At 52.6% G+C, this 13,547-nt stretch overlaps 2 protein-coding genes across 2 annotated transcripts; both read right to left on the reverse strand.

Annotated features, from left to right (window-relative positions):
• Nucleotides 1–325: 325 nt before the first annotated feature.
• LOC110129604 (large ribosomal subunit protein uL24) lies at nt 326–825 on the reverse strand. The gene has a single exon (XM_070464441.1). The coding sequence runs from the start codon at nt 791–793 to the stop codon at nt 356–358; it is 438 nt and encodes a 145-aa protein (XP_070320542.1). The 5' UTR covers nt 794–825; the 3' UTR covers nt 326–355.
• A 1,310-nt stretch (nt 826–2,135) lies between these two features.
• On the reverse strand, nt 2,136–13,251 carry ZNF696 (zinc finger protein 696). Its single transcript, XM_070464381.1, has 4 exons — nt 12,345–13,251; nt 11,665–11,736; nt 6,342–6,445; nt 2,136–3,765 (listed from the first exon to the last, which is right to left on the reverse strand). The coding sequence occupies exons 1-4, from the start codon at nt 12,779–12,781 to the stop codon at nt 2,693–2,695; spliced, it is 1,686 nt and encodes a 561-aa protein (XP_070320482.1). The 5' UTR covers nt 12,782–13,251; the 3' UTR covers nt 2,136–2,692.
• Nucleotides 13,252–13,547: the final 296 nt, after the last annotated feature.

Below are 13,547 nucleotides of genomic sequence, written 5' to 3' on the forward strand. Positions count from 1 at the left end.
CATTGATCCATATGTCTGTTTTTGTGCCATTACCACTCTGTTTTGATCACTGTAGCTTTGTAGTCTAGTCTGAAGTCTGGGAGAGTTATGCCTCCTGTTTTGTTCCTTTTCCTCAGATTGCTTTGGCAATTCTGGGTCTTTTATGGTTCCATATAAATTTTAGGATTATTTAATTCTAGTTCTGTGAAAAAATGTCATGGGTAATTTGATAGGGATTGCATTAAATCTGTAGATTGCTTTGGGTAGTATGGCCATTTTAACCAATATTAATTCTTTCAATCCAAGGGCATGCCTTTCCATTTCTTTTTTTTTTTCATTTTAACAGTTTTTAATGAAAGCTGTAGACAAGATGACTTTATTCCTGCATCTTCTCAATTGTTTCTTCCTTATATTTGCCCTTTTCCTTTCCTACTTGGCGAGATTTGGCTTTACGTTCGAGGATCTTTTTGCGGTCTTTGTCCAGTTTTAGTCTGGTGATAACCACCTTGCTGGGGTGAATGCCCACATGGACAGTTGTGCCATTAGCCTTCTCCCGCTGCACTCGTTCAATGTAGATGACATATTTCTTCCTGTAAACCTGGACCACTTTGCCAATTTGCTGCCCTTTGTAGTGCCCTCGTACAACCTGAACTTCATCATCCTTTCGGATGGGCATGGATCGAACGTTGTACTTCTGTCTTAGCTCTTTAGAAAGAGGAGAAGACATAATTTTCCTGCGAATGTGGGAAGGCGCATTGAAATGCCTTTTTCGATTCTTGCTTCGGTCAGAAGTCACAAAGGGATTGAACTTCATTTTGGCCGCTGGCACTTCAGCGATGGCCACAGAAGGGAAGCGCACCTTTCCATCTCTGTAAACCACCTTCAGTTTCCTGTGTTACTGTTTCACAGTTCTCAGTGTGTGTCTTTTACCTCCTTGGCCAGGTTTGTTCCTAAGTATTTTATTTTTTCTTGATGTGATGTTAAAAGGGACTTTTTTTTTTTTTTTACTTTACCTTTCCAGTATTTCATTGTTAGTGTAAAGAAATGCAACAGGTTTCTGTATGTTAATTGTACTCTGTCACCTTGATGAATTTGTTTATCAGTTCTAGTGTTTTTGTGTGGACTCTTTAGGGCTTTGCATATACAGTATCATGTCATCTGCATATAATGGTAATTTTCCCTCTTCTCTTCCAATTGGGGTATGTTTTCTTTTTCTTGTCTGACTGCTGTGGCTAGGACTTCCAGTACTATGTTGAATAGAAGTGGTGAGAGTGGGCATCCTTGTCTTGTTCCAGATTTTAGTGGGAAGATGTCTTATTAATATTTCTTTAAACATTCACACGTAACTATTCTCTTGCCTGCATTATCTGGTAGCTTCAATAATCTGCAGTTCTTTGGGGCCTGTATCTGTTCTTTGCTGATTTTGTTAACGCTCGGTCAGTGAGATGCTGTCCTGTGTGCTTGGTGGCTTCCTTAAGTTCACTGCTTTGACCTCGTGATCCAGGGCCGCCAGAGTCTAAGTGGGGGAAGCTTTCCTCCAGTGCGCTGTTATACCTGGGAGGTAGCACAAACCCGGATCTTGGCTCTGCATGGGAGTCCCAGGCTCGGCTTCCCACCTCACTTTGGCCCAGGAGCCAGCAGCCCACTGCTGTGGAGCCACTGAATCCACTCTGAGGGAACCTCTGTCCCTACAGGCTCCACGGCCCTGTCACCTGAGCGGACACCATAAAACAAACAGGTACCAACAGAAGCCCCCAAGTTGAGCTACTGTTTTGGAAATCCCAGCCAGCTATAGGACCTACATAATTCAGTCAGGAGTTAATCTAGAGTAGACAGTTCCATGAAGGGGCACCAAACCACAGCCTGGCCATGACAGATTTGGGTCCTGCAGCTGGACCCCCAGAACTTGTGGCCAGGTTACATTACAGTCAGCTTTCAGTAACACGACCTCACTCAGCTTGTTATGGCAGAGTTTTATGATACGCAGAGTATCATCCCCAACAAAGACACCTCTCCCTTCCTATCTGGCAAGTAACATTTACAGGTGTCTGTAAAGTTGCTGTATTGTGATGTCTGAGGTGTTAGATCATGAACAGTGACCACTTTTCAAAAGTGCTATGAACATAAAAAAAAAAAAAGAAAACAAACTTCTGATACATGGATAAACCTCAAAACTTAAGCACAGGGAAAAATACATAAAGAGTATAAATTATATCACTATTTATATAACATTTCAGAACAAGCAGAATTATAGTGACAAAAACAACACTGTTGGTTGTTTCTAAGGATGAAGGGCCTGAGGAATCTTTCTGGATTGATGGAAATAGTCAGCATCTTGATAGTGTGGTATCATAAAGGTCAGAACAGGTTATATTTGTTATATAACCAAACACTTAAGAGCTGGGCATTACACCACATGTAAACTATGCTCCAGGAAACCCCAGTGCTGTGAAAATGAAGTATAGCAGCTTCAGAGGCACATGTCAGCATCAAGTCTCCTTCCCCAGCCCCTTTCCTTTCTGCTGCTCCCGGAGGCGGTGGTAGACTTCAGGCCTGCACGGCCAGCTCACAGACCATGAGACAGTGTTATCTTCCTGTGGGCCGTGGAGCACAGTGCACAAGCCTCGGGGGGCTGGCAAAAACTGAAGGGCGTGCTACCCACCCTCCAGCCTTGTTTACTTAACTTTCACTCTATGTTCACCCCACAACAGGTTCACTCTGTGCCATGAACTCGCTGGTGCTGGATAAGGTGAAAGCTCAGGCGGAAGGCCCTGCCACACTGCGCACAGCGGAAGGGCTTCTCCCCGGTGTGGATCCTCTGGTGCCGGAAGAAGCCTGACAGGGCCCTGAAGGAGCGGCCACACTCGCCGCATTCGTAGGGCTTCTCCCCAGTGTGGATGCGCCGGTGCTCGCTGAGGAAGGAGCTGCGGCTGAAGGCGCGCCCGCACTCCTGGCAGGCATAGGGCTTCTCCCCTGTGTGGACTCGCTGGTGCTGAATGAGGTTGGAGCTCTGGCTGAAGGCTTTCCCACACTCTTTGCACTCGTAGGGGTTCTCTCTGTGGTGAATCCGCTGGTGCCGGACGACGTTCGAGCTGTGGATGAAGGTCTTCCCGCACTCGCTGCACTCGTAGAGCCGCTCCCCCGTGTGGGTCCTCTGGTGCTTCACGGCGTCTGACCTCTGACTGAAGGACTTGCCACACTCAGCACATTCATACGGCTTCTCTCCTGTGTGGATCCTCTGGTGTCTGATGAGGTTGAAGCTCTGGCTGAAGGCTTTCCCACACTCCTTACAGACGTAAGGCTTCTCCCCGTTGTGAATGCGCTGGTGCCTGACGACATGGGAGCTGTGGATGAAGGCTTTCCCACAGTCGCTGCACTCATAGGGCTTCTCCCCAGAGTGAATGCTCTGGTGCTTCACCGCGTCTGAATAGCATTTGAAGCTCCTGTCGCAGGTGCTGCATCGGTAAGGCTGCCCTTTCCAGGGGCCTCTCCCATCGACTGCAGATGTTGTGTTCAGGGTGACCTCTGACCTGGACACTCTGTCCTCATGAACAGCCGGTACCCAAGGGGAACCTCTGGGCCTCTCTGCAGCTTCCTTATTCCCACAAGGGTCTGGAAGCCCCAGTGTCCGGGAAGGACCCTGTAACAGTCCTGGCGTGGCCTCTCCATGGCCCCCTTCTTTCAGGGCTACCTGCCGAGGCATCAGCCCTGCGCTCTGAGCCCCGTGCTCAGCTGCTGAAGCTGCACAGCAGGAAGCCCAGTGGCTTCCTTTCAATGCCTGGAAAGCTGGAAAAGAAGGCAGAGATACACAACTCAGAAGAGAACTCGGCTAAGGACACACAGGTGGTGCTGGAGAGCTGTGTGCTGACAGAGCTGACAGCAAGATGCCTGTGATCCTGCCTGTCCTGGTCTTGCCCAGTTCTCCTCCACCTCTAACCCTTGTGGTCTCAGGATGAGGGACCAGGAGAGGGCGGTCAGGGTCCTCCCCTGAGACTCCAGAAAAGCCCAAGCCTCTGATCTCAGTCTGCTTGGTCTCAGGCCTGGGGACAGACCCTCAGCCAGGGTCTGGTGACTCCTGGTTTGGCCACATGGACTGGAGCCCAGAGAGCAGTCGGCAGCAGAGCAAAGGAAACAAGGCAGAGGCCCCGGAGCAGAGGGGCAAGCACTGCTGATGGCACACGCTGGGATCCAGCCTCTTCCTCGGACCCTGGGCTCCCCAAGACAACACTGTGGCCTTGACTGCCCCCGTCCCCCAGCTCAAAGGGCAGAGCCCCCCACCCCTAGGTTGCTGGCATCCAAAATAAAGCAAACTTTCCTTTCCACCAACCTTGCCTCTTTATTGGCTTTTGAGGGGGTAAGCAGCTGGACCCCACTTTTGGTCACACTGGTAGCAAGTTGGGAAAGCCAGGGAGGCTGCTCAATGCCCCAGAGCCACAGGCCACCTCCAGCAGAGAAGCCTCTGTCCCAGAGCACCCATAGGGTGGTGCTGGGAAAGTTGGACAGCTGCATGTAAATCAATGAAGTTAGAACACTCCCTCACACCATACACAAAAATAAACTCAAAATGGCCTAAAGGCTAAGATCTAAGATGTGATACCATAAAACTCCTAGAAGAGAACACAGGCAAAACATTCTGACATAAATCATAGCAATGTTTGTTATGTCAGTCTCCCAAAGCAGAAGAAATGAAAGCAAAAACAAATGGGACCTAATCAGACTTACAAACTTCTGCACAGCAAAGGAAACCATAAGCAAAACAAGCTACAGAAATGGGAGGAACAAAAAAAAAAAAAAAGAGAGAGAGAAATGGGAGAAACTATTTGCAAGTGTTGCGACTGACAAGGACTTAACTTAAAAAATATACAAACAGCTCATACAACTCAATAACAAAAAACCAGCTCAATCAAAAAATGGGCCGGAGACCCAAACAGACATTTCTCCAAAGAAGAAACACAGATGCCCAACAGGCACATGAAAAGATGCTCAACACTGGTAATTATTAAGAGAAATACAAACCAAAACTACAGTGAGGAACGACCTCACACTGGTCAGAATGACCATCATTAAAAAGTTTACAAATAACAAATGCTGGAGAGGGTGTGGAAAAAAGGGGATCCTCCTACACTGTTGGTGGGAATGTAAACTGGTGCAGCCACTATGGAAAATAGTATGGAGGTTCCTTTAAAAACTAAAAACAGAATTACCATATGATCCAGAAATCCCACTTCTGGACATATATCTGGAGAAAACTCAAACTCAAAAGGATAAATGCACCACAGTGTTCACAGCAGCACTGGGTTCACAATCAAGACATGCAAACAACCTAAATGTCCATCAACAGATGACAGGTGTGGTGCACACAGACAATGCAATAGTACTCAGCCACAAAGAATGAGATGATGCCATCTGCAGCAAACTGGATGGACCTAGACACTACCTTACTGGGTGAAGTAAGACAAAGACAAATACATGATATCACTTATATGTGGAATCTAAAAAAAAAAAATGATACAAATGAACTTATTTACAAAACAGAAACAGACTCACAGACATCAAAAACAAATTTATGATTACCAAAGGGGAAAGGGAGAAGGAGCAAAGGGGGGAGGCATAAATTAGGAGTTTGGAATTAGCAGATGCAAAGTACTATATATAAAATATTGGTTAAAAAAATAGAGGAAGTCAATATAAACAAAACTGGGATTGGCCAAATAGTTTATTCAAGTTTTTCTGTAACATCTTACCAAAAACCCAAATGATTTGGGCAACCCAATGGATAAACAAGGTCCTCCTGTATAACACAGGCAATTATATTCAATATCTTATTACATATAATGGAAAAAAACATGAGAAAGAATATACATATAACTGAATCACTCTGCTATACACCTGAAACTAACAGCACTGTAAATCAACTACAATTTAAAAAACAAAATTCTTGTTCTCAGAGGTATCCAGGTCAGGGTTCCAGAGAGAGAGCAGGTTGCAGAGTGTGGCTAGGAGAAACGACTCTGCACGCCCAATGCAGGGGGCCCGGGTTTGACTCCTGGTAGGGGAACTAGACTCCGCCTGCCGCAACTGAGAGTTCACACACAGCAACTAAAAGATCCCGCGTGCTACAACTAAGACCCAGCACAGCTGGATGAGTGAATATTATGGAAAAAAAGTGTGGCCCGGAGAGCAAAGGACGTGGGGTTCGGGGAGCACAAAGGCATGAAGGTGGGGCGCTGTGAGTGTCAGAAGCTGCCAGTGACATCTCCACAGCCGCCAGGCAGGTCGATGGGGAAGCTCCAACTCCTAAGCTGTCCTCACATCCCTGAGCTCAGGACAGCCTTCTGGACCGGGCCACCCCATGCCCTCACCTGTGCGTATGTCCATCAGGGCAGCCCTCTCCGTGGTGGTCTGGAGACCCAGGCCGGGCTCTGTTTGCTGCTTCCTGCAGAAATGCCCACAGTGAGACCCCTGCCTGGGAGAAAGAGGAAAAAGGGAAGAAAATGACAGGGGGGAAGTCAGAGCTCCTTCAGTGAAGGGAGGTTCAGAGCCTGCCCTCACTATCAACCAAGGTCCTGAATAAGCAGACACTCCACAAACTAGTGGGAACTCTGTCTAGGCCACGCTAGCTCCCCTCACCCCAGCCTCCCAGCAGATGAGGAGCCCAGACCAATGAGGCAGCACCTGTCAGCTGCCTGCTGTGGTCTCAGATCCACGAGGGATGAACGAGCACTTTAAGCAGTCCTTGGGCTTCCCAGGTGGCGCTAGTGGTAAAGAACCTATCTGCCAGTGCAGGAGGCATAAGAGATGCAGGTTCGATCCCTGGGTGGGGAAGATCCCCTGGAGGAGGGCATGGTAACCCACTCCAGTATTCTTGCCTGGAGAATCCCATGGATAGAGGAGCCTGGCAGGCTACGGTCACGGGGTCACAAAGAGACCTAGCACGCACACATGCATAAATGTCTGGAGACATTTCTATCTATTTAAATTTTTTCTTGATAAAGATCTGAATATAAAAACATGAAACCAAAAAAAAAAAAAAAATAAAAAGTCATCTGAATGGTGTAATTTTGAATTGAGGAATGCTTTTGCTAAGTGTGACACCAAAGGTGAAGTCTAACAGACTTAACTACACAGGACATTTAGAATAAAAAAAAGATGGAAAAAAAAAAGCCCCCCAAAACCGGGAGAGATACCTGCAACACAGATAAGGATTCATAACCTCAAGATATCTCACTATATATACATAAAGCATGAAAAACTAGTAAAAGTTATGAGCAGGTAACCAGAGAAGAAAATAAAACAAGCAGCCAATATATATATTTTAAACACAGGTCCCACATTGTTCCACGTTGTTGGCAATTAAAAATGAAATTTAAAATATGTTTCAGTCTAAAAGTAGCAAAGGCTTAAAAGCAGTGGCCCTTAGGAGCATTGAGACAATTAGGGAAACAAGTACCTTCACGCACCGTTGGGAGAGGACAAGGTGCCCTCCACTGCTGGTAATTCAACAATTTACAAAGGCCTTTCAGGCAGACTGATTCCACTTCAGGGAACGGGTGAGGCTGTCAGGGGGCCGTCACCCTGGGCGGGGAGGCTGTCCCGGGCCGTCGCGCTGGGCGGGGGAGGCTCTCTCTGGCCCCGACGAGGTTAGGGCAGCCAGCCGCCTCCGCTCTCCTCCGGGACGTGAGCCTTCTCACAAGCGGAGCCCGGGACAGACAAGAGCCCCCGTGCCCGGCCCCCGGGGCCCGTCTCGGTCTCCTGCCCCTGCGCGGCCAGGCGGCCGCACCCCGCCCTCTCGCCGCCGAGCCCCAGGCTCGTCCGCACTCACCCGGAGCCCCTCCGCTCGCGGGAAGCAGCGCCCTCCCCAGCGGCGCACGCAGTTCCGGTGACGCTCTGGGCGCCAGAAGCCCGGCACTCGGCTGCCCTGGGGGACGCGGGCGGCCTCTGGAGCCACGGGGACGGTTGACCTGCGTGCGCGAGTCCGGGCCGGGCTCCCTAGCTTTTGCGTGCACGACCCTCGGCGGTTGTCCGGCCACTTTCACATTCACCGCTCCTGCCCCTACTGGGCTTCCCTCCGCAGACCTCCGGGACGCCTCCCGTGCCCTCCCCTTCCCGCGCGAGCCTCCCCGCCGGCCCCGTGGCCTCCACCGGGTCAGGGCCCGCGGCCGCGGTAGTCACTCCGGATGGTGACCTTGCTGACTGCGCAGTGGGCGAAGGCACGGACGGAGAAGGCCAGCGCTCGTGGAGAAAGCGGGGAGCGCCTGGTGGAAGAGGCAGGCAGAGCCGGAGAGACCCCTGGGCCGCCCTCCCCACGGAGATCCGCCGAGGGCAGGGCGCCGGAGCCTCACGGCGGCTGGTCCTGGCAGGTGGACCCCCTCCTCCCTCCTGCCCTGTGTCCCTGGGCCTGCCTCCCCGCTGGTCCGCAGCGACCACACACTTGAGGGCTTTACGATCTCACGGTGTCCTCAGGTTGCACAAGCCAGGGCACAGCCTGGCGAGTCCCTTCCTGGAGTCCCTCCTACGTCCAGGTGAGGTGTTGGCCACTGGGGTCTCCCATGCTGGCTCACGAGCCTGTGGGCAGGATTAAGGACCGGAGGACAGGCGTTCTCTAGGCTCCATAGGCGAGGTGGGGCTGCAGCTGTGGGGTCGTGTGCAGAGTGGATCGACACAGGGTCTTGTGTTGAACCCTGGCCAAGAAACCTTTCCAGCGTCAGCCTCAGACACAGGTCTGGGCCTGGGCGAGGGGTGTCCTGTGCCCAGTGTGGCCCTGTGCTGTCTCTCCGTGCTCCGGGCACTTTCCTTTAGACACTCCTGTATTGCTCCTCAGCCACCCCATCCTAAAACCTTTTGAGACCCCCACAGCGCAGAGAACCTTTGAAATGACCCTAGCCACTGGCACTATCCCTCTGCTCTGTCTGGCAGCCGCCCCACACTCTCAGCCCACTCAGCACCCAGGCCCAGTGGGCGGCCAGCAGCAGGCCTCCCCTCCCTCAGCCCGTCGCTGGCCCCTAGCCTTCACCCCTTCTCCAGTCTTGCTTCTTCCTCCAGCTCTTCCTGCTGTGAAACCAGTCACCAGTCCTTGACCTCGCCCGGCTGGCTCCTGCCTGGCTCTGAGCCTTGGCCCATTCCCTTCCCTTCCCTCATCACTGGACACAGGCCATGCCTCTCCCGCTGCAATCCTGCAATGATGTGTCCTCTGGGTGTCACGTGTAGTGACATGGTGTCCACCAACTCGTCATTGGCTGGAGGTCATTTCGATCACATGGTCACTGCTGTCTGGTTTTCTGACTGTGGGCACCATGTTTCCCCTGCAACTAATAAACCATCTCTGGGGAGAAAAGAAAGGCTGAGGAACTGCTCCACACTGAAGATTCCTAAGGACACATCGCAGTCAGAGACAAGATGTGACCCCGCTGGATACTGGGTTGGAAGGAAAATACCATGGACAGGATGAGAGGCCCCACTTGGCTGGGCGTTGTGTCGGTGTCCAGTTACCCGGACTTGGTACCTGCACTGTGGGTCTGTAAGAGAACATCCCTGAGTGTAGGAAACACACACTAAAGGGTTATGGGGCTAAGAGGCATAATGGATGCAATCCATTCTAAAAAGATTTGGGGAAAGAAGAATTTGTGTAGATATAAAAAGTTAAAAGGTATGGTTCTGCTATGTGATGTGCACTAGTGTGATTTCTTTCTACTTTTCTGCATTTCCCAAATTTTCTACAAGATATTCTGTTTATATAAGAGGGATAATGGGCTTTGTCAAGTTTTATCAAACAAGTGAAGTCCTAAAAAAAAAATATGCAAAGTCCTGAGAAACAGAGCTTGTGGATGACCTTGTAGAAATGGGTTAAGCCTGTCTGTTCTGCAGGCCCCAGAGGAGACCATCAGCCGCACACTGAGGCTGCCTTCCGATGGGGCCAAAGAGGCCGACGCTGCTGTCCCAGGACGCCGGTGGTGGAGGCTGTCCTCCTCCAGACGTCCCCACGGGGTCCCATCATGTGTCTGTCGCTTCCACTACCAGGTGCCAGAGCGAGCTTTCTCATTTGGGCTCTAGCGACAGCTTTCTCGTGGGATATGCACTGGTTTTTCTTCCCCAGCAGGACCAGGGGTGCCTCTGGGGGGCCTGTTTGCTTCTGCTTGAGACCCCTTCTTTCTGGGGAGTGCCCCTCCCCTCTCTTCCTTAGATCATTCTGGAACCACCAGCCTCCCAGGATGGGCCTGTGACCTGACTCTCTATGGTTTGCAAAGCAGCCGGGGGTGGGGTGGGGTGGGGGTGGCGGGAGACAGGGCTGTGTCCTCTGCAGCCTGGGCTGAGATGGCGTCAGACCTGAGCAGTTGGAGCCTGAGGCCACAGGGGCCTGCAGAGACGAGGGGTGGGCAGGGGACAGAGACCTCCCTGACAACCAGAAAACTCAGATTCCTGGGGTTCCAGTAGCAACCCCCTGACCCCATGTGCTACCCGAGCCAGTGTCACTTGCTCTGTGAGTGGGTAGGGGGTCCACTTGGCTTCCAGGTCCAGGCTCTGGGCCCCAGAGAGCTGGCCAGTGCCCAGATGAGTGAAGGGGCTTCAGTTCTGCCAGGGCTGGGCCAGCCCGAGGCAGGGAAAGCTAACTCAGCCTGGCCACAACCACACACGGGTCTGTTCCTCCAATCACATCCCCTGGGGAACAGTGCAAATCCCGCTCCTGCCTGCCCTCAGCCACACTCTCCTTGGAGAGCCCTGCCCTGGGTCCATCACCTCTTCTGACATTAACAACAGAGAGAGAGAGAGAGAGAGAGAGAGAGAGACCTGGTCAGCGCCTTTTTCTGCCCACCTTCCACCTTCCAGGGCCCAGTCAGTGGAACAGGCACTACTGGAACGCTGCTGCTGGTCACTGCAGGTGCAGGACACAGAGGTGAACGAAGCCTGCTGGCTTTCCCAATTCCCTTTTACTGCCCAGAGCGCTGGAGCCTGCAGACCTGCCACGGTGCTGGGGTGGGGTGGGGGGTGGGCGGATGGGTGGTGGGGGGAGATGAAGGAGCCAAGTACAGAGGACAGGCTTTCTGGTGGGCAGCTGGGCAGCAAAAACGCCAGGAGGGGAGGGAACAGGTGGTTTGGAGCCCCACCAACTGCCTAGACATTACCTTTTGGGGCTCAGAAACAGCTTCAGAACATGAGGGCAGAGGGCAGAATACATACATAAGCCAGGTGGCCCAAAGGGCAGAAGCTGGACCATCGCCAGCATCCAGAGTACCTGCAGCCCGCGACTCTTCCAGCCCTGGACTCCCTGTCATCCCCGGGGGCCCCTCTGGACACTCTTCCAGAATCTCCAACAAACGGGGCTCCCTGCACCTGTCTCCCACCAGCCCATCCTCAGGAGTCTGTGTCTGAGGCATTTCCTGCATCAGTAAACACTGAATACATGCCCAGCCGCGCACTGCATTATTTATGTGTAACATTGTAAAAATCAGAAAGCGTGTGTAAAAATGAAAACATCTCAAAAAGTTGACCTAAAAACTAGAAATAAGATTCAAGACATATCTTAGGGGAAAACCTGCAATTTTCTGAAGGACCACTCTTCCCAAAAGAAATACTCCAACCACGCAAACCCCATCTCCCGCACCAGAACCTTCCCTCCCACTACACACCAAGTAGACACGGGGCCTCACCTGAAAACATGACCGTCCTGCCACGGCCACCATTTCTCACCTATGTTCTCCAAGCCAGGGACTATGCACTGCATTATTGGACCAGCTCCATGACCAAAAAGGACCCACGAGGCTGAAAACACAGTACAAACCTCAAAATACAGTGAAGAGTTGATCCAGCTAGACTGCGATTCGGCGCCCCCGCACGGTCGGCGCCTGCAAATTTTGGGTAAAGAAAAGAGTTCGTCGTCCGCACATATGCAAAGCCCACTGGCCGCTTGAAGGGTGTGTACCGCAGTGTTCTTTCCCATTGCCTGACCCCTGGTCTAGGCCTTTCTCAGGGCTGCCATCAGGGGGACCACGGAGCTCATTTCAACAGCGTATTTGTCAGATCTACCGGCGAGTGAAAGGGCCCTGCCGCCTTGCTGCGACCTCCCGTCCCACTTGCCAGGGGGAGCCAGTGGGACTCTGTTCGCACTGTTACCGGGCGGCCCAGGGGGCAGTGAAGGCCTGGCAGGGCGGCGGGCGAGGGAGCCAGCGCAGGCGTCTTAACCGGGGTGCAGGTGCCCGAGCCAGCTTCAGGGCGCGTCTGAGCGCAGCTCTCCCCACGCCTGCACCAAACCACCGCAGGCGTCCGCAGCGTCTCCAGCGCCTTCCGGTGCAGGGTCACCTCGGTGCAGCAGAGGCCGCAGCGCACCACCCTGCCACTGGCTGCCTGGGTTCACTCTGTCATGAACATACCTGCGCTGGCTCAGGTGTGAGTTCAGAGGAAGAACCTGCTCACTCAGCACAGCGAAAGGCTTCTCCGCGGTGTGGACCCTCTGGTGCCGGAAGAAATCCAACAGGGCCCCGAGGATGCCGCTGCACTCAGAGATTTTCCTTGGTGTGGATACGCGGGTGCTCGCTGAGGAAGGCGCTAATGCTGAAGGCGCCGCGCACTCCTGGCAGGCATACTGCTCCTCCCCGGGGTGGCCCTGCTGGTGCTGAGTGAGGCTGGAGCTCTGGCTGAAGGAAGGGCCGCACTGCGGACACGCAAAGGGCTTCTCGCTGCTGTGGAACTGCGGGGCCTGCATGACCTGGGAGCTGTGCACAAAGGCTTTCCCGCGCTGGCTACACGAGATGGTTTCTTGCCAGTGTGGATCCTCTGGTCCGACGTCCACCTGAAAACCCTCCTGCATGCACTGGCCGCACTGGTGAGACTTCTCCCCACCTGGAAGCTTCTGCCGCTCCAGGCCTTGGTCCGCGCAGGGAGGCCTTGCGGCCCACAGGCCGGTGGAGAGCTGGTTCCCGCACCGGGGCTCCCCATGCCTGCTAGATTCGGAGTGGCTTAAACAGCAGGGCTCACCACTCCCAGCCTCCCTCTTGTGCGGTCTCCTTGGCAGGTCACAGGCTGGCGGTGAGGCTGGCTTTGCTTCCGGTCTCAAGGTCTTGGCTCCTCTCCTCCTCCTGCCCCTGGTGCGGGCAGGTCTCCTGTGGCAGCCCTGCCAGCTGGGAACCCTGATGGCTTCTGCACAGTCCGGCAGGTCCCTGGCCCCGCCGCTGGAGACTTGAGACTTGTCCCCTGGACACACTGGGGTTCTGCCTTCTCTGAGGTTTCCTGCCCTGGAATCTCCTCCTCACTCTGAGCTGAAGCCAGAAGGGGAGGCAGCAGATGACAGCAGCCTCTGAACCGGAGCATGCAGAGACCTGGGGAAGGCACGTCATCTCATTTAATTCAGGGAACAAGGGAATTAAACCCCGTTTCTGGGGTGGGGTTATGCAGGGATCAAGGTTAGGGGGAGGAAGGGAACAAATTCCCAAAATATTTTTTTTTCATCTTGTTTCTTTCTTTTTAAAAAATGTTTTTCAACATGTTATTTTGTATTGGGGTAAAGCCCATTAACAATGTGATAGTTTCAGGTGGACAGCAAAGCGACTTAGCCATACATATACAGGTATTAACTT

Source organism: Odocoileus virginianus, unplaced genomic scaffold, assembly GCF_023699985.2.
Source record: "Odocoileus virginianus isolate 20LAN1187 ecotype Illinois unplaced genomic scaffold, Ovbor_1.2 Unplaced_Contig_23, whole genome shotgun sequence".
NCBI lineage: Eukaryota > Metazoa > Chordata > Mammalia > Artiodactyla > Cervidae > Odocoileus > Odocoileus virginianus.